Genomic DNA, 20,948 nt, shown 5'->3' with positions numbered 1-20,948 from the left:
AAAGGCTTACTGCAAAACGCAGGAGCTTAACCCACACCCCCACCAACTTTATAAAGTGTTCCTTCTCAGCTACTTACTAGCGATATGCATGGACTGCTGTTGCAACCAATACTGTGGAAGTGCCTGTTGTGGTGGGTGCTGTTTTTGGTGTCGCCTGATTTCCTGAAGACGAAGAGATAAGGCAGAAAACAAAGTTGTCATTCATTTCTTGCTTGAAACTGATTTTTAACCCTTAAAGCAGCTTCAAAATTCTTCTTTAACCTTGTAGTTAGTGTTACAATGCTTTCATGACCATTGTCCTCATTTGATCCACAAAATGGCCCTATGGCCGTGTCTGGGGATGAGGAAACTGAGGCTCTAAGCCCCCAAGTGCCTTACACGATGACAGCAGCAAGCCTAGGACTAGAACCCAGGATTCTGGCTCCACTCCAAACAAGTCTTTGGGCTGGACGAGAAGCACTGTCTAGAAAACAAGGTCACATTCCATCTTCCTTTTCTCCTTCCAATATTTTGACAGCTTTAATAAATAAAAATGAAGCTGTTTCCCCTTCCCTTACTTCTGGGGTAGAAAACTTATGATATTAAGATTATATCCATTACTTTACTTTTACAGTGGTATAAAGTAACACTAACATTTAAAAATAGTGTATTTAGAGTAAATAACATATTCACACTCACCACATGAATCTGTTGAGAACACAAGCATGGCCATAGCAACCAAGAACTTATTTTCAAAAGTATCCTTGTTTGATTCCTTTTGTGGTTATTAAAAACAAGACAACAGGCCCAAAATGGAGTCACTTAGGCTAAGACCCACCCCACCAAACAGAGATTCAACATAATTACAGTTTTGGCTCTCCCAGAAATGGAATCTTAAACCAGAATGATCTGATCAGCACTAATTAGGTAATCTGTTTGATAGACCTCTGCTATCCCCTAAAGGAAAGTAACCTTGTAATAAGCAACCCACTTTTTTGCCTAGTGTTACACTAGACTCCCCCTTCTGCCTGGTTCCTGCTCCCTTCTGCCTATAAAGGACTTTCATTTTGTCAGAGCCCCTATCTACTAGATTGGATGCTTCTCAATTCATGAATCACTGAATACAGCCAATAAGATCTTTAAAATTCACTCAGTTGAATTTTGTTAACAGTACTGAAATACCTTTTCCTGGTTATAGAGTACATGTACAACTGTAGAAAACTTAGCAAATACAGAAACACGTAAAAAAAATGACCTATAATCTCACCACCCAAAAATAAACATTAATAATATGATGTATTTATTCCTAGTCCTTTTTCTATACACATAAACTTTCCAGCTTTTTCATCTTTTTTTAAAGAAAATTAATGATTTGACAATCTCCTTTTTTCACTTAGTGTAGGCATTTCCTTATACTTTTCAAAACAGTCTCCAAAACACAAAATAGTCCTAAAAACACTTTTTGATGGTTAAATACTATGTTGACTCTACTAGAATTCATCCAACTTCCTATTGTTTGACATTTCTTTGGGCTGTTTCCAATTTTTCTCTATGATAAATAACACTATGATGAGCGTCCTTAAAATGCACATTTTTGCATGTACCTCTAATTACTTTCTTAGAATTAATTCCCAAAAATGGAATTATGGCATGCAAGAGTGTGAAAATTTTTAAGGTTTTGTTACAACCTGCCCAAATGCCCTTGAGAAATGCCATTACCAGTTTACACTCCCACCAGCAGTATGGGTAGGCCAGCTTTGCATCCCTGACAGCAAGGGGAGATAATCTTTCTAAATCTTTACCAATGGGATACGGGTGGCATTAGGGAAAGGGGAATGCCACCTCACTGTTGTTTTCATTTGCATTTATTGATTACAGGGAAGGAGAAATTTAACATTTTCTATAGATTTGTATTGGCCATTTACTTTGTTTTATTTTGATGAATTGCCCATTTTATGTTGTTGGCTTATTTTCCTAGTCTGGGTTGTTCTTGTTTTCCTTATTCTTTTGTAAAAACCTACAACATCGTTTTAAATTCAATCAGTACTTTACAGTTGTATGTAATGCTACAATAAAACTTTTCTCCTGAGAAGCAGTGAATACCAAAAAACGGAGGAACTAAGGCCTCAGTTATCAGGCCAAGTCTGAAACACAGAAAAATTACTGTCTCCCCAAGGTCAGCCTAGCATCCTCCTTCAGGTTAGTTTCAACTTTTCCCAGTACACTCTCATCTCCCTACTTAACACCCCTGTTCATGGATTTGCTAGAGGGATAAGTGAGTCAGATGCCACAATCATGTGATTGGTTAAACACGTCTTCCTCTCGGAAATCAGTATTGTACAGATTCTTGAATTCCCCGCTCATGAGGACTGCTTTTAATATGTATTTTCAAATCTTTTTTTTTTCCCAAGGAAAGTTTTCTTGAATTATAGTTTTAGGTGCCTGTTTTCCCCCATTTTTTTTTTAAATTCTTCAGGGAATATACATATGTATATTCCACACGTTGGAAGTTGTTTGCTATCTTCAATATTGGTCACTTTCCTTTCAAAACTTTTTATCTCTTAAATTTTTTAATTCTTATTTTAAAAACACCCTCCTGTTAACCTTCTATTTCTCTTAAGGCATAATCTGTTGTGTTTATTCATTCTTGTGTTCCTTCTAGTTTAGTCTTCATTTCTGAAATAATTTTTCTGACATCTCTAATTCTTGCCTAAGTCCTGTCACTTACTTCTGAGATTTTAAAATTCTCACTTATGTTCTCATTTCATGTCTTATGTTATTTTCTTAATGGTAATAGGTGGTTTTAGTTTTGATCTATTCAGTAAGAAACATTCTCACAGAGTAGAGCTCTCACTGTAGAGATACTATTCTGCTCCTTGCTCTTATAACTTTGCATGGAGTTTGACTCTGATACTTTTTTATTGTTCATTTTTATGTGAAATTTGCTTTTCTGAACTTTTAGACAGAGGCATGGCTCAGGGTGGCTTTCCTAACTTCATGGAACTCACTGTTCTGTTGGATACAGAGTTCAAAAAAGCGGGAAGAATGGGCTTCCTCCTGAGACTTCCTGATTTTATTCTAGGGCTACTTTTTTTTTTTTTTTTTTGGCGGTACACGGGCCTCTCACTGCTGTGGCCTCTCCCGTTGCGGAGCACAGGCTCCGGACACGCAGGCTCAGCAGCCATGGCTCACGGGCCCAGCCGCTCCGCGGCATGTGGGATCCTCCCAGACCGGGGCACGAACCCGTGTCTCCTGCATCGTCAGGCGGACTCTCAACCACTGCGCCACCAGGGAAGCCCTCTAGAGCTACTTTTATCTGGATCTTTTCTTCTTCATTTTTAATATCCCTATCCTCCTTCATTTTAATTCCACTCTCAGCAGGTCCTACTCAGGGTGGGGACCTCTCCTGGAAGGTCACCATAGTGGATGAGTTTCAACACTTCATAGGAGCAAGACTGCTCCTGTTCTAGTCACCATCATCAACCCCTTGTACTTACCCATAACTAAAATGGGCAAAATGCTTTGCAGTTCCAGCTTGGCCTGCCACATTTCCCATGAATACCTGTTGGCCACTTTGGGTTCGCCCATTCTCAGATTCAAATATTCTCCCATTGCTTCCTTGTTTTCTCCCATGCAAATGTTGACACCACGGAAGCCTTGTGTCCATACCTGCTTGTATTGGGGGCGTTCCTAAGGATACCTTTTCAATTGGTTTTATTGTAAATATTATCCAAGGTTTGTCCAGTTGCTCTGTTTTTCTAGAGATCTGAAGAGATTCAAGAACTATGCTGCAGCCACCTCCTTTCCCAAAAAGACTTGTTATATAAATACTCCTTGAACAGAGAGCGTCTCCTGTATTGCAAGTTTTTATTTTATTTGTAAATGCCTACATAAGACAGTAGTTTTAAGTTGAAATGCCTCTATAATTCCCCTTTAAAAGTATAATTAGCTCACAGTTGTTGTTTTCTAATTTTAAAAAGCAAGTTACTTCATTGGGTGGGGACTGAGATTGTTTGTTTTAATCCACATTCATTAATTCAACCACTTTAAACTGAGTTAGAAGTACACTGCTGAGAAGAGTTGTGCCACAGGAAATGTAAAAGCATAGCCTACTAGAAATCTGGCCAGGTTATGGCTTGGAGAACAGGGCCAGCAATCCACAGCAAAGCTGCCAAAAGTGACAGGTAAGACTTAGAGCAGGGGTCAGCAAACATTGTATGTAAAGGGCCAAACAGTAAATATTTTAGACTATGGGCCATACAGTATCTGTTGCAACTGTTCAACTCTAAATATCGTAACAACATTCTCAGTGTTGGCATTGCGCCTAGCATATAAAAGACATTCAATACTTCCTTCTTCATTCAACAAATATTTAATTTAATGTCCCTTACCACCTGTTCTGCTCTGGGCTATTTCTATCAGTCCCTCACTCCTCTTCAGATTCTTACACAAAGACAGCAAAGTGTAGAGGATGGTAGACAAGCTTTGGAGTGAGTCAGATCAGGGTTCAAATTTCAACTCTGTCACTTACTGCTGTATGACCTTAACCATGTGCCTAAACCTCTCTGAGCCTCTAAAATGGTGGTAGTCTCACCTATTTCACAGAATTGTTGTGAGAATTAAATAAGACAATCTAGGTGAAGCACCTGAGACCAAACACATAGGTTTTTTAGAAATATTAGTCCCCCCTTTTCTCCTTTCGTTCAACAAATTTTCATTCAATATGTCTTGTGTTCATCCTGATGAAATGTTCAGGGGATACAGCATTGAGCATCATTCTCTAGTTGGGAAAAATTCACTGTCAGCACATATCTAACCCACCCAAGTGAAAGATGGGAAAAGCAGCTCTTCCTTCTTGCCAAAATATTGGACGGCGCCTACGTAGAGCACGCTGGGCAAAGTTTTGGAGAGTGGTGTCCACATGGGGCAGAAGAGCTTGCCTGTGACCTTCCTCCATCAGTTTCCAAAAAACAGCATACTGGGACTTCCCTGGTGGTGCAGTGGCTAAGACTCTGTGCTCCCAATGCAGGGGGCCTGGGTTCAATCCCTGGCCAGGGAACTAGATCCCACATGCATGCGGCAACTAAGAGTTCGCATGCCACAACTAAGGAGCCCACATGCAACAACTAAAACCCGGCACAACCAAATAAATAAATTAAAAAAAAAAAACAAAAAACAGCATACTACCTAGCTGCCAGAATTCAGGATCTCAGAGCTCAGAGCAGCATGCACCTCGCTGGTGGTGAGCTTGGCCAGACTGATCAAGGAGGGATGACCTGGCATGTCACTTTTAGAAGGTTGTTTATCATTCCAACTAACCTGTCAGGGGCCAATCCTAACCTCTTAACTTACCTGTTGGTGCTGTTCCCTGGCCTTTCTTAGGCTGCTTTGGGGCTGTGTAGTGGAAGAATTCATTTCCATGGCCAGCAGCTGCCTGATCCAGTCCGAAAAGAGAGGCCAATCTGGTACTGTTAGTAGAAAATGAAAATGACATTTCATTTGACATATCTCAAACCTGGAATCATTATAAAAGCTGCTCATGCTCCTACCTCGAACAAATACCTCCTTGACTATATATCCCACCACTCAGTAACAGAAGCGGCAACTAAGTCTCTTCGAAATCAAGATTGTATCTCTGATATGAACAGCATCAAATGACCTTGCCCATCCACAGGACTTTGGTCAAGGCATCTCTTCTTTCTGGACCTCAGTTTCTGCATCTGTAAATTAAGGTGATTAGTCCAGGTGCTCCCTATGGTCTCTTCAAACTGTACATTCTTGCCTTTAGCAGGTCATAGTTCCCTATTTTTCACTAGTTTATTACATTGAAGTAAAACTGTATTACAGGGAATTCCCTGGTGGTCCAGTGGTTAGGACTCCACGCTTTCAAAAAATAAAAAAGAAAGAAAGAAAGAAAATCACCACCTTTAAAAAAAAACACCATATTACAAACTTACTGCATCAAACATAGTCCCATATATGATTTCATCTTTTATCTTTCACAGCAGAACCATTCTTTTATCATCCCTTGTGATGAATCTTATGCTCCAACTATTCCACTGAAACTGCTGTTACTAAAATCACCAACAACCTATTTGTTAATAAACAGTTTATCGGTCCTTATCTTATTTGGCTTTCATGCTGCCTTTTTACACTGTCAACTAACTTGTTCTTCTTTAAACAAACTCTTCTGATTTCTGTGGGGATACCTGCAGGGGTGCGAGGAGGGACCAGCCCAAATAAGACATCAATAAATGTTAATGGGATCCCTCTCTTATTGTCTTTCCATCTCTCTGGCTCCTCATTTAACTCCTTGGACTCTTCTACTATTGCCCAACCTTTAAATATCCATGTCCCCAAGATTTCATACTCACTCTCCCTTGGCAATCTAATTTATTTACCTTGATATCAGTGCTATCCAAATTCTGATAGTGCTCAAATCTGTATTCCTAGCCCATAATTTGTTCCTGGGTGCAGACAACACAGATATCCCACAGGGAACATAAATGCAACATGTCCAAACCAGAACTCATATCTTCCAATGCCCAATGCCCAGAAAACCTGTTCTTACTCTTGTGCTCCCTCTCTTGATGAATGACATTTTGTGCCAGGATCCTCAAGACTGCCCCCAGGCTCAGTGATTTGCTAGAAGGACTCACCGGACTTACCATACAATTATAGCATAATGTATAATATATATATATATATATATACACACATACACACACACACACTCAGGGCTAAGGTCTATTACAAGGAAATGATACACACCAAAATCAGCAAAGGGAAAAGGCACACTGGAGCAAAGTCCAGAGGAAACCAGGAACAAAATTCCGAAAGTCCTCTTCCAGTGGAGTAACACAGGACATGTTACATTCCTCCAGCAATAAGTTGTAACAACATGTGAGAGTGGTCTGCCAGGAATGCTCATTAGACACTCAGTTCCCAAGGTTTTTTATTGTGGGCTAGTCACATAGAAACCTTCTAACGTGTACCAAAATTCTAGACTCCCAGAAGGAAGATAAGGTTCAGTAATAAACCATATCGTCTGTACAAACAGTGTAGGCACAGTGAGCCGCTCTTATCATTTGTGGAAAGCTTTAGCGTGGGGAACTGTTTACCAATCGAGTTTCCAGCTGCCAGCCAACCCTGTAAGCAAGACTCTCTAAGGATAACCATCTCAGGTCTACTATGTTAACCCTTTTCTGCAAACACCCACAACCAAAACTGAAATCTGGGCATCGACCTTGACTTTTCTTTCCCCTGGTGTTCATGACCAATCCTCAAGTCCATTTGATCTTACTTGCTATTTCTCGAACTCGTTCACTTCTCCCCAGCCTCACTGACACTTCCCTACTTCAGACCACCATCACATCTACAGAGCTTGAATTCCTGCAGCCACCTCCTGTCTCATCTCCCTACCCTGGTCGTGTCTGCTTCTTATCCATCCTTCCCACTGCACCCACAGTGACCTTTCTCAAAACCAAATTTGACCAAGTCTCTTTCCTCCTTAAAACTCTCAATGACACCTCAATATTACCAAGATAAAAGTCCAAACTCCATAAGACAGTTTTACAAGCCCCTTCAAGACCGCACCTCTCCTTACCTCCCCAGCTTCCTATCTGACCATTTCTCATCTCCAACTGCATGCTACAGTCACACTGTGGAACTTCTAATTTCTCATATAAGGCAAGATCTTTCTAATCTCCAGCTTCTGGATATGCTGTTCTCTCTGCCTGAAACATTCTTCCCCTGGAAGCTGACCCTTAATCTCAAAGTCTAGGTTAGGTGATCTTCCTTGGGGCTCCCACAGAACTCTATACTTCATTCATTCAAGAAATATGCATCAGGGCTTCCCTGGTGGCGCAGTGGTTGAGAGTCCGCCTGCCGATGCAGGGGACACGGGTTCGTGCCCTGGTCTGGGAAGATCCCACGTGCCGCGGAGCGGCTAGGCCCGTGAGCCATGGCCGCTGAGCCTGCGCGTCCGGAGCCTGTACTCCGCAACGGGAGAGGCCACAACAGTGAGAGGCCCGCGTACCGCAAAAAAAAAAAAAAAAAGAAATATGCATCAGACACTGTGTTAAGTGCTGGGTATACATTGGTGAGCAAAACTCAGTTCTGTTTTCAAGTAGCTTATATACTCTAACAAGGGAATTAGGTATATACTATATAATTGCAAACTATAACATGAGATATATAACAAGCAGCTGTTATATGGAGTTACACTCCATAGAGATTTTTAATAAAACTTATTCAGTCTTTATCATCTAACATGGTAATTGGTTACTATTAAATACTGAAACATCCCAACAACTTTTTTTGGTCTTTTTTCCCTGATAATTTTAATGTATAATACATACTAGCATTTTGCAAAATAAATTTAATATGATTTGAAACTACTACCTTGTTTTCTCAAGGTAGTGTTGAGTTTCCTGTAAATGGGGCCAACAATGTCTACTTTAAAGGACTAAGAGGTTTAAATGATATTGCAATTATAGAGAGCAGTGCTGGCCTACATTAAGACATAAACAAATGCTAATGAAATTTAGAAAAGACCAAGAGTTCTCTTTTTACTCAGGGCAATCTGAGCAGATTCCCTAAAAGAATAAGATTCTAGGAAGTTGAACAATGCCTTTAACCTCCTGAAAAATTTGCAAAGCTTAGAACCTAGTTAAGATTAACAGATTATGCACAAATCATTGATAAGAAAGAATGTCCTTGGTAGCTTCAGTAAACTATGGGTATTGGATTTGCTTTTTTAATTTTGCAGGTGCGTTTTATTTTTTTTAACATAAAGACAAAAGTGCTGTAGGTAAACTAAGTTTCCACAGATGCCCTAAAGGCCAGCCAATTGATGATTGCAAAATCAATCCAAAAGCCAGGTCAACCTAATTATCTTTCATATTAATTCTATTTTCTATTATTTTTTTAAAATGAACTCTACACAGACTTAGGGGCATAGGTTTTTTGTAAATTATTACACTTTCCACTTCTGAAATGTTTTCAAATGTACACATCTCCCTAACTATGTTAGCAAGAATGAGCTTGCTAACTCTGGACTTTAGTCTCTAAGTTTATAATTCATAGGAAAAGTCATTCCAGCATTAATCACATTTAAAAAATAAATGTTGGACTTTCCTTGTGGCTCAGTGGTTGGGAGTCTGCCTGCCAATGCAGGGGACACGGGTTTGATCCCTGGTCCAGGAAGATCCCACATGCCGCGAAGCAACTGAGCCCGTGTGCCACAACTACTGAGTCTGCGCTCTAGAGGCCGCAAGCCACAACTACTGAAGCCCGCGTGCCGTAGAGCCTGCACCCTGCAACTACTGAGCCCATGCGCCACAACTACTGAAGACCTCACACTCTAGGGCCTGCGTGGCGCAACTACTGAGCCTGCAACTACTGAAGCACACACGCCTAAAGCCTGTGTTCTGTAACAAGAGAAGGCACCACAATGAGAAGCCCGTGCACTGCAACAAAGACTAGTCCCCGCTCGCTGCAATTAGAGAAAGGCTGTGCGCAGCAACGATGACCCAACATAGCCAAAAAATAAAAAAGATTTGTTTAATTTAAAATATTTAAAAAATGTTAGCCTGTGCATTTAGTTATCAAAGTCTTATCTAACCTTAATTTTATACTCCTTTTCTTTTCTCATTAAAAACAGTAATACAGGACTTCCCTGGTGGTGCAGTGGTTAAGAATCCGTCTGCCAATGCAGTGGACACGGGTTCGAGCCCTGGTCCGGGAAGATCCCACATGCTGCACAGCAACTAAGCCCGTGCACCACAACTACTGGACCTGTGCTCTAGAGCCCGTGAGCCACAACTATGGATCCCGCATGCCACAACTACCGAAACCCGTGAGCCTAGAGCCCATGCTCTGCAACAAGAGAAGCCACCACAATGAGAAGCCCGCGCACCGCAACAAAGAGTAGCCCCTGCTCACCACAAATAGAGAAAGCCCACGCGCAGCAACGCAGACCCACGCAGCCAAAAATAAAAAACAAAACAACAAAACAGTAATACATGCATTTATGATTTATCAATGTATTTTAATAAACGGGGACTCTTTCGGTTGTTCAAGTACTTCTTTTCCAAACTGTGGTATCAAACATTTACTTCTATACTAATAATAAGGCATACAGGCAGTCTGGTGGAAATCTGCTTGCCTGATTTCAAATCTAGGTTCTTTTACTTTTTAGCCGTTTGACCTTGAGCAACTTTCCTCTCTCTGCCTTAATTTCCCCTTTGCAAAATGAGTATAATATTAGTAAAAACTGCCTCAGAGAGTAGTAGAAAGAAATTAATACAATACTGTATATATAGTACTTAGTACAGTACCTTGCACAGGGTAAGTACACAATATATTTTATACACGTGTCCACATCCTATTACCTTAAAATGTCGATTCAACTCAGATACCCCTAGAAGGAAGAAACCATGCTTGGCCAGTGCACAAACTGACCTGCAACTATAAGCTGATATTAGCATAAATACAAACTACAGGATTGGGAAAAGTCTCAAAGATCACCTAGAGCAACCCCATTATTTAATAGACTGGGGAATGGAGAGTCAGGATGGTAAGTGACTTGTCCATAAAGTCACACTCCTAACTGGGGACAGAATCAACATCAGAATCTAGGCTTTTCAGTATCTTTTAAATACCGAAAATGCTTTCTGATGATCAGTTCCAGATTTCTTTTTTCTACCTCTACACTGGTGATTTATCATCATTATGCTAATCAGATTTGCCTACATATAACTTTTTTTTTTTTTTTTTTGCAGCGCCGCGTGGCATGTGGGATCTTGGTTCCCCAACCAGGGATCGAACCCACGCCCCCGGCGTTGGAAGCACGGAGTCTTAACCACTGGACCACCAGGGAAGTCCCTGCCTAGATATAACTTTTATATAATCTACAACACCGGTATATACATTACTGGCCCCTTAAGAATGCTTTTTGATTATCATTATTGGATTGTTTTATTCTACTACTAAACTGGAAGTTTCTTAGGGGCAGGAACTGTTCCTTATTCCTATCTGTATTAGCTGAAGCCACGTACCATACACTTAGTAGGCATTCACATATTTCTTCATTTCAAAGTCTCAACGGAAAGAAAGGGCTAAGACCAAAAAAAAAAAAAAAACCCACAAACCTTCTGATTACCACTTTACTATTGCTAGGTTAACCATGGACCAAGAGGCCTGGAAATTTGGAACACAGATTATCAATCGTCTAGACAGCCATCCTAGGCACTAATACTCTCACTTCTGTTAGGCTTGACTATCTTAAGTGGAATCAAGTAAGTCACACATTTAAGTCAAGATACTTAAAAAATAATAATCAAGTAATATTTACAGTAAATTACAGTTGTACAAGAGGAACTGAAAAGCAGCCGCAGTACTCACTGTCATATGTTTTACTTCCTTAGAGAAAACTGACAAAGGAATAGCTGAATCAGGGAATGTTGGTGAAACTTTCTGTATTCTCAAACTTGATTTAGTTTTTCTGGTTATTACGGGGAACAAAAATAAGTCACCTGTATAACTTCGTTTACTAAGCCTTTTATCATTCAATTAGCTGTTGTCTGTGTTTAGGAGTACAGTCTCCTGCCTAGAATTAGTTTCTCAGGTCCTTAAGGAGCCTGCCCAGGAAATCAGCATAGCTGAGCCACCAAGAACTTATCTCAGGCCAGGAACGTGGAGAAGAGCACATGACTGACGTTATCTACCCAGGAATTTTCAGTCAGCAGTGTACTGCTTGTTGCATCAAAGCTGGAAGCCCTAAACTCTACTCAATATTCTTTAATAACCTATATGGAAAAAGAATCTGAAAAAGAATGGATATATATATATGTATAACTGAAATACTTTGCTGTACACCTGAAACTAACACAACATTGTAAATCAACTATACTCCAGTATAAAATAAAAATTAAATTAAAAATAAAGTTGGGAGCTGTAACATTCATTTACAGACTTCCCTCAAAGACTTTCACTTAGTGAAGAATGTGAATTTAAAGTATATATTGTGGGCTTCCCTGATGGCGCAGTGGTTAAGAATCTGCCTCCCAACGCAAGGGACACGGGTTCGAGCCCTGATCCGGGAAGATCTTACATGCCACGGAGCAACTAAGCCTGTGTGCCACAACTACTGAGCCTGTGCTCTAGAGCCCGCAAGCCACAACTACTGAGCAAGGCCACGCTCCGCAACAAGAGGAGCCCCGCTCGCGCAACTACAGAAAGCCCGCGCACAGCAACGAAGACCCAACACAGCCAAAAATAAGTAAATAAATAAATTTATTAAAAATAAATAAAGTATATCTTGTAAACTTTCAAAAGTCACAGCCATTTACAAAACAAGTTTGTCTGAAAAAACATTAATTCAAATGGCTTACTACATAGTCAACAGCAACAGGCTGGATGTGTGGAAACACTGAATGTTTTGGGTGGAGTAGGGAAAAAAGGAACCAAAGCACTGCTTAACTCTAAAATAATTGAGCAACTGAAAGAACTCAAGGGGGAACTAAGTGGATGTAGGACATCCAGAGCGAGGGTAGGGGTGGAACAGGGCAGTGAGAGTGAAAAGAGGACTCAGGATGGCTAATGTAGAGCTGATCACAGTGTAAGTCAAAAGATCCTATTTAAGACCAAAAGAGAGCCAGTGTCATTTTAGGTCAATCATGTACTGGACTCTCCATCAGGACTAGGAGCAACCTGAGACCAGAGAGAACAGCTTAATCATTTTTGTAACCTCTAAATATTTCGTAGAATGAGGAGTATATATTGGTGTATTCATCATTCTTCGGTACATTTTTTTTTTTTTTTTTTTTTGCGGTACGCGGGCCTCTCACTGTTGTGGCCTCTCCCGTTGCGGAGCACAGGCTCCGGACGCGCAGGCTCAGCGGCCATGGCTCACGGGCCCAGCCGCTCCGCGGCACGTGGGATCTTCCCGGACCGAGGCACGAACCCGTGTCCCCTGCATCGGCCGGCGGACTCTCAACCACTGCGCCACCAGGGAAGCCCTTCGGTACATTCTTAAATTGGTTAAACAGATGTTCAAAGAAAGACTCTGCAAGGATCAGAACTTGGCAGCTCACAAGTTTGAAGGGAGTCAAGCTGTCTACCGACACAACATTGATTAGTGGAAGAGAGAAAACCCTGCCTCTTGAAGACCTGTACCCCAGGCTAGTTTATATAGTGACTGGGGACAGGGGACAGCAACTGCAGTTTCTTACATTGGCTTTAGGCTTTACAGTGCAATTTCACAGTCATTATTCACTCAGTAGGCACCTCCTGAGCACTCACTATGTGCCAGGAACGGTGAACCGTGCCGAGCGCAGAACAGTGTGAACAACGTAAACAGTTCTCGTCCTGTCAGGGCTCAAAATCTAGTAGGTTCTGTGTACAAAGATAAAGGTAAGTACACCTAGTTGTGGGAATAAGTAAGAGAAAGCAATTTATTCTCCCTGGGGCCGTGGGAGAAAGGAAAGCACCAAAAAGTGACATCCGAGCTAGGCCTTGAAGGATGCTGAAGCTGACCCACCAGCGCCAATTCTGAAGTGTCACCGCCTTGTCCACGGAAAAGAGAAAGTCTCCTATAGGCACCAGCTGACTCATAAAAACTCTGAGACAGGTATTTTCATCAATAATCACCCCCATTTCACAGAAGGAGAAACTGTGACCCAGAAAGCAAAAGTCGAACCCCAGGGTCCTACTGCGCGTCAGGGGAGATGCCAGGTCCAGAATCCAGGTGGACAGACGCAGCACAACTTCGAGCTCTGCCTGGATTCTGAGAGCTGTGGAGCACCGGAATGTGGCAAGGGTCTGGACCCGGAAGTTGGGAAGAGGTCTAAGAAAGCGGTCCCTCCAACCGTAAGGCCAGGCTCTCTCAGCCACGCCCTCTGCTCCACGCATGTGTCACTCACCCGCCGCTAGGCGAGAGGAAGTCGGTGTCTTCTTCGTCGCCCGCACCGAACATCCCGCAGCCTTTCGCCCCGCTTCAGGGAAGAAGTCGGAGGGTTTCCAGAGCCTTTCACCGCCGACGTCGTAAAACGCCGCCGCGCCGTGCTGTTTTCCGGCAGGACGAACTCTCGCACTGTGACTCGGCCAGGAGGAGTCTAGGTTCTGGAGAAGGTGGAGCAAAGGCAAATGAGAGGACCTGGAGGGGGAGGCACGCCGCGTGACGAAAGGCTTCTCCGGCCCTTAGAGGCGGTGAGACGCATAGGCGCTCCGAAACCCTGCGCGGCGATTGGCCAGAGAGGCAGGGGGCGGGGTAGGGGCGGGAATCGGCGCTTCGGTGGCGGTCTTGGACACGTCGAGAGGGTCACAAGTGGAGGGGGCTCCTGAAGAGTCCTGGGAGTGTGACAGAATAAGGTTCTGAGAGGGAGGCGCCGGTGGCTGGACTCGATCTGGGAAGGTAAGGCCTCTCCCGCCCCTCTCGCAACCCTGGCACGAGCACAGTTCTTTCCCCTCCGAGACGAGGACCTCCACGCCATTCTTCTCAGCTCGGCGAAAGGAAAAAGGGCCCGGAACTGGAGGTCTGGAGACCCGAGCTTTCGGCCCGGCCCCCGTAGTGACATAACCGGAGTAACCTTGGGGCAAGGTATTCCGTGCCTCAGTTTCCCCGTCTGTAAAACCAGCCTGATCCCTCTGCCGCTTGTCCCCTGTGGCCGCCCTCGCTATTTATTCAACGGGCTGTTTGTCCAGTGCTTCCGTGTGCCGACTGGTCAAGAAGCTTTAAGACCTCAGAGGTCATCGAATTCAATCCCAGTCTCCTCCTAATCCCAGACTTTACAGGTAGGGAAAGAGAGGAACTAAGCACTTGGATGACTAGTCCGAGGTCACACAGAGTAAAGGGCAGACTGGAGCTGGATCCCTAGTCTCTTGATTCGGGAATTAGCGGGCTGCCGGGTCAACAAGAACCTTACCAGTCCTTAAGTACTGTATTCTCTCACAGAGTGGTTATTGCTCCACTGTGGCATACATCTGGAGAGAAGTCCCCTCCCTAGAGTCCACCTATGCAGGTGATGAGCAGGAGAGCTGGAATGTTCTGGGGGTGGGTGATGGAAAAGAGGAAACTTCAGAAGCTGAAAACCCCCAGCACCAACCTTGGCCTGGGTTTTGCTTAGTCTTCTTGCCACAGACCTAAGACAACATCAATTGCTGTCGACTTCTCTGCCTCCGGTTTCCACCCTTTCTGAATCTCATATAAGAATTTCTTTGGTTAACGTAGGGTCATTCTTGGAACAATCTCGGGGTAGGCCTGGCTTAGCGGAAGTGTGGATAAGCAGATCATGTCCCACTGTAGCTTCTGTTTCCATAGATCTCAGGAGAGCTTTCACTCTGGGCTTCTCCTCACAATCAGATTAGTACAACAGGTGTCCCTTACCTGAATGTTTTAATCTGTTGGCATGAAATCAAAGTGAAGTGGTTGGTAGCTCCTTCCCAGAGATTTTATACCTCTTGGCACTTGCCTTGTTCTGCTTCTTATTATAGTTTGTGTGCTTCTACTAAATTGTAAGCTCCTCAAGGACGATAACAGTTTTATTCATCTTGGTGTCTCCTGTGTCACAGAGCACTATGCCTTCTTGCCCGTAATGGGTCCTCATTAATTCTTTGTTAGACCAAGTAGTGGAATTCATCCTTGTTTCCTTATTCCTTAATTTATTCTCTTAGGATATTTTTTTCCGTGTGACCCAGAGAGCCCAGCAATGGCTCTTGCCTTTTATAGGTAGCTTCCAGAAAGATAAAAATGCTGTACTAGCTGTGAACTGTCTGGGTTGCTTAGTCTCTTGTGTCAATTGAAGATGATTTTCCTATTGTTTAAAGCTCTAGGGGAGGGGAAAGAGAAATAGGATAGCTAAAAATATTATATGTAGGTCTAATTTTTGTTAGTAAAGTATTCCTCTGTTAAACTGAAGGATAGGGCTGTTGTCTGCTTCCTGTGTTTATTTTACAGATTAAGATGGTTAAAGCAGTGAAGGCTGACAATGTTAAAGCAATGATGCAACTGGAATCCAAGCACTGGAACTGGAACCCTTTGTGGTAGCTCTCTGTTAAATGTGAGCTTGGCTACTCTCAGGAAAAAAAAAAAAAAAGAATAAGCTGCATAAGTAACAGCTCTTTCTTACCCCTCTCCCCAGTACTGGTCATTGTCATTCCAGCACCACAACATCTGAATAGTGCTTTTTAAAAATGCTGAAGGGGGGAAAAGAATGCTACATGGGATCATTGAGCCCTTATTTTGCGTTCTTGAGTTGGGAGTGTTTTTATCCAGGGTGTTTAAGTCACCTTTCTAGATAGGCTGGAATCCTAAAATCTGGATCAGCCTTTTTGGTGATGGAAACACCACAAATATGGGTGCCCAGATTGCCACTGTGGGACACAGCTGCTGGTTCTGATTGGCAGTATGAGGAAGGGGAAGATAGTGCTGAGGCTTCCTCAGTCTTCCAGGCTTTGAACTGCAGGATTGAGTGTACCTAAAAAGCCACTGTCTTCCTGAAGTAGAATATTGGACTAGGAATCAGGAAACCTGAATGCCTGTCCCAGCCCTTCTAACTCACTCAGAGCTTGGGCCAGGCTCCCTAGACACTCCCAGGTATCTATCAAATAGTACTGCTGGGAGGTAAATAGGCACAACCCTGTCTCAAGTTTGAATAAAGCATTTTTGTTTTTTTGTTTTGCTTAAGTAAACAGCTTTTAGATGTGTTTATAAAATGTATTGACCCCCTGAAGAGTAACCAGAAAGCATCAATTTTAACAGTTCCTTTAGAATTATCAGCAATTTTGCTACACATTAGATGACAATTTTTATATACAGGTACACCTATATTAATCTGTTCTGGTGGATGCGTTTTAAAATTAATAGTTTAAAATTATAACCAAGTTAGATCTTAGGTGTGGTGTTAGCGATATGAATTGAACGTAGGTTTGGGGGGGTATAGTGTTCTTTCTGTTCAGTCACTGAAACAGAAGAATGTCAGAACACAATTCAAGAAACATCACCTGAAACCTGCTATGTATACACGCTGTGCTGGGTGTTGCCTGGGATGAGAAAATGAGTAAGTCATTGTTCCTGTCCTCAAAGTGCTTATACTTGAATAATGACGATAATTGAAGTATGCAAATAGCCATAATAGAAGATATAGCAAAGTAAGTCTCATAAGTAGAAATGAATGATTGTAGGATAGCAAAGGAAGAAGAGATCAAATCTACATAGTTTGGAGGAAGGTGTGGGTTAGAAAATGGGCTTTGAAGGTGAGTGGGATTCCAAGTGGAAGTAAGGAAGTAAGACTTTCCAGGTTGAAGGGAAAAGTTAACTGAAAAAAAGTAAGTCAAAGCAGGGAATCATACAGATATTAGTTACCTGTAGATCTTAAACATTTTATTTTAACTTAAAACTTAAAACATCTTTTTGCCATTCTTTTGACATAAGCCTTTTCTTGGAGTGTGGGTCTCAGGGATCTCCAAACTACAGTGTGAGGGCTAAATCTTGTCCTAGCCTGCTGCCTGTTTCTGTAAATAAAGTTTTATTGGAACACAGCCTTGCTCACTTGTTTATGTATTATCTGTGGCTACTTTCACATACAAGGTCGAGTGGAGCATAGTTATGTGTATCTTTATCTAGTCTTTCCTAAGCTTTCAACTTGTATAGCATAGTAGTTAAAGCTCTGGAGCCAAATTGTTTTGCCAATTTTGAGTTGTATAGGCTTTGGGCATGTTGTTCAGTCTCCTCCTTTGTGAAATAGGGACAATAATAGTATCTAGTTCCCAAGGTTCTTATGAAGATTATATGAGTTAATTCACATAAAACACTTAGAACAGTGCCTGGCAGGTAGTAAGTACTCAGTTAATATTAGCTGCTGATGTTGTTTTCCTCTTCTCATTTATACTTCATTGCTTTATGTAATACTTTATTAAGTTATATATTTAGAATAATAAACACAATTGGCATAAATTGTTTTCTGAATAAACACAACTGATACCCTCAATAAGCACATAATTTCACTGAGAGGGAGAGCAGAAGTGTTGCTCCCATGATACTGGAGAATAGCCTAGCTAATGTGTGATCAGTTAAACTGGTTAAGAGAGTTCTGTGCAATAGTTTGCTAATAGTTTACTGTTATCTTAAACAGTATACATAGGGAAATAGTGGATTAAAGTTGAAAAGGAGACCAGGGCCATATTTGTCAAATACCTTGAAGGCCAAGCTAACAAGTTTGTACTTAGCCCAGTAGGAAATAGAATTTTTTATTTTAAGTGACCTCAGTCCAGTTTTCCTTTTGATTATAATCTCAATTTTGAATTGAGAAAAATAAATGTTCTAGACTGAATGTGAATAAAATTAAATGACTTCTCTAAAGGTAACAATTTATACCATACTCTTAAGAGTCTCTGATTCTTAAGTCCGTTCCTCTCCTTGTTCCAGTTTGCCTCTGCTGTTGATTCTTCTTTTTGCCTTCCTCACCAGACATGCTGCAAAAGACAAAAAAGATGACATAGTTATCACTGAAAAAAGTAAGTGTTTACAGAGACAGAATGACTTCAACTAGTGGAAGATGTCAGATAAGTCAATAACCAGGCAGCACCCAGATAACTCTGCCATTTAAAGTTGGCAAGCCAGGCATGGTTGGGGAAAAGGGAGGGAAGAGAGAGGGCATGTTGCTGATTGATGCCTGCACTCCCACATGCAGCTTTTAGCATAAAAAAGCTATTAAAAAAATCAAAACTTTTCTATAGTTTGTGACTAAGTATGAGAAGTCAGCAAGGGTCTGATACTTAATGCATTAAAGTGAGCAGTTTATGCCAAAAGAAATCTTAGAGTAGGCACTGGGAAGGAAATGCTTTTGAAGTTCCATTGCTTTGAGTAATATCATTTCATGATTTAGGTAACATCCCCAAGCAGGGGGGGGGGCCATCCTTAGGAATACAAAGCCCTGCAGAGAAGGAAAGGGTTGAGAAGGGTCCACCCTACCTCTTTTCCTTTGCACAAAGGCCCTAGGCTTTTGTATACAACCTGCTTTTGTAGGCTGAGGACATTGTGCAATACAGCATAATGACATAGAAACCTGCATTACAAAAGTAAATAAGAGAAATGATTTGCGGGGAACACATAAAGAGCAAAACTTTAGCAACCAGTAAAACGTTAGCGGGACCTTTTTTAGCCAGTTTGAGTCTTTCCCTAAATAGGTAGTAGAGTTATTATAGAACTATACAGAGTGTTTGTATAATTTTGAAGCAATTTGGAGCATCTAGAATGTATCCGTTCAGTTTATGAAATGAAAGAAGAGGAATGCTGCTAACTGTACCCGCAGGCACCCATTCCTGTCTCCTACCTTTCCTAATGGCTTTTTATCAGTTCCCACACAACCCTGTGCATAACCTATATCTTAGTTCATCTCATACTGTATTTTAATTATTTGTATGTATCCCTTCTCCATCAGACTGCGCTTCTTGAGGATAGGGTTTCATCATAGTACCTTCACTCAGTAGGTACACAATAAATTTGAATGAATGAACGAACAAATGAATGAATGAATGAATGAAGAGACCTAGTTCCTCGGGTCACACAGATAATAAACCCCTAGAGCCAGATATAGAACCCAGGTCTCCTGATTCCTAGCCCAGTACTTTTCTACCATGCCATGCAGTCTCTATCTGAGGTTTTGAACAACTTTTCTCTCAGAGGGAGGGAGGAGTAAAAAAGGAAAAGGTAAAATGTTTTCTAGTTTCTGCCTCACACCAAATTAATTCCCAGCATTCTCCACAGGCAAACCAACAACACTGTGATATAGACGATTGAAATCCCGTATAATATAACTAAATGGAAGGTTTAGCAAGGGGGACCTTTGTCTGCCTTTGATTATAACAAAGAGGCATTTAAAACAATGCTTTGCCAACCTATACATATCTAACTAGCTAGTGTTCTTTAAATCAGGCTATAAGAGTCTGTGTGTTTTAAGTGACATGAAAGTGAGCCCTATGTGTGACTTGGACATCTAATTTCAGAGATTAATTTTGTCCTCTAATGAGAAAGCAAGCTACCATTAATAATATCTCATATTTACTGTACCTTAGAATTAGGAAGTATTTTGACATATTTTATTTGATCCTCACAACCTGTGAGATTGGCAGGGTGGATATTTTTATATCCATTTTGTAATAAATGAACTAGTACATGTTGAGTTCAGGTGATTTGCTTAATGTCACATAGCTAATGTATGGCAAACTTATGTCTATAGTTCAGAGTCTCTGATGCCTAGTCCAGGGCTATCTCTACTCTTATCACGCTTTTTATAAAACACTCGGATCTTTACATAAATCATACTTAAGCATTCATGGTTAGCATGGTGGAAATGTGTCAAGACTACAAAAGGATCCAGTAAGAGGGGTATGAAAGGGTGCATCTCGGGATTGCTTTATTCCAGGATGTGGCTTAGCCAACAACAAAAGGTATCAGAGAAGTAGAGTATAGTAACTGGGAGATCCACTCCCCATTGGACTTAGGCCCTTCTATCATTGCATAACTAAAAGACCTTTTCAGTTTGTTTGTTTGACATATCAAATTTGAGTTGTCCTATTCGGACCAGGCAAATAAAAGCTTTTCCAAAGGCCTTTGTGAAGAATGTAGTTGTACACTTGATCTTCTTTGTACAGAAAGGTGAGAGTGGCCAAGAGAAACAGGAGCTTCTATATTATTTGCCACTAAAACAGGATACATAAAGCTCAGAAACCCCTCCTACTTAGCTGCTTCCCAACAAACTATCTGGAGAAATGGGAGGGTTGGGGGAAGTAGCTAGCCTAGTGTTACAGAAGCAATGTACAAGAAGCAGATGTTACAGGTTCAGTTGACTAAAGAGTATATTAGCATCATTATTCAATGACCTAGGCCTCAGTTTCCCCATCTGTAAAATAAAGGAGTTGGACTTGATAATTTAATTTTTTAGTAGGAAATATATTCACATGGTTCA

General features: G+C 41.6%; 2 protein-coding genes across 5 annotated transcripts in view; one reads left to right on the top strand and one right to left on the bottom strand.

Moving 5' to 3' along the window:
- FKBP15 (FKBP prolyl isomerase family member 15) overlaps positions 1 to 14,075 on the bottom strand; it is a 54,338-nt gene extending 40,263 nt beyond the window's left edge. For all 4 annotated transcript variants that reach the window (XM_060014297.1, XM_060014299.1, XM_060014298.1 and 1 more), the window contains exons 1-3: positions 13,905 to 14,075; positions 5,332 to 5,447; positions 78 to 162 (exon numbers count right to left, since the gene is read on the bottom strand). In XM_060014297.1, the coding sequence (XP_059870280.1) occupies positions 78 to 162; positions 5,332 to 5,447; positions 13,905 to 13,957 (254 nt within the window). In that variant the 5' untranslated portion in view covers positions 13,958 to 14,075. The remainder of the gene's footprint in view (positions 1 to 77; positions 163 to 5,331; positions 5,448 to 13,904) is intronic.
- A 187-nt stretch (positions 14,076 to 14,262) lies between these two features.
- SLC31A1 (solute carrier family 31 member 1) overlaps positions 14,263 to 20,948 on the top strand; it is a 29,337-nt gene continuing 22,651 nt past the window's right edge. The window contains exon 1 of the mRNA XM_060014296.1: positions 14,263 to 14,395. The gene's annotated coding sequence lies outside the window, so the exon portion shown is untranslated. The remainder of the gene's footprint in view (positions 14,396 to 20,948) is intronic.

The sequence above is a fragment of the Delphinus delphis genome, chromosome 6 (assembly GCF_949987515.2).
Source record: "Delphinus delphis chromosome 6, mDelDel1.2, whole genome shotgun sequence".
Lineage (NCBI taxonomy): Eukaryota > Metazoa > Chordata > Mammalia > Artiodactyla > Delphinidae > Delphinus > Delphinus delphis.
Note: the sequence above shows the minus strand (reverse complement) of the source record. Positions and strands in the feature narration are given on the sequence as shown.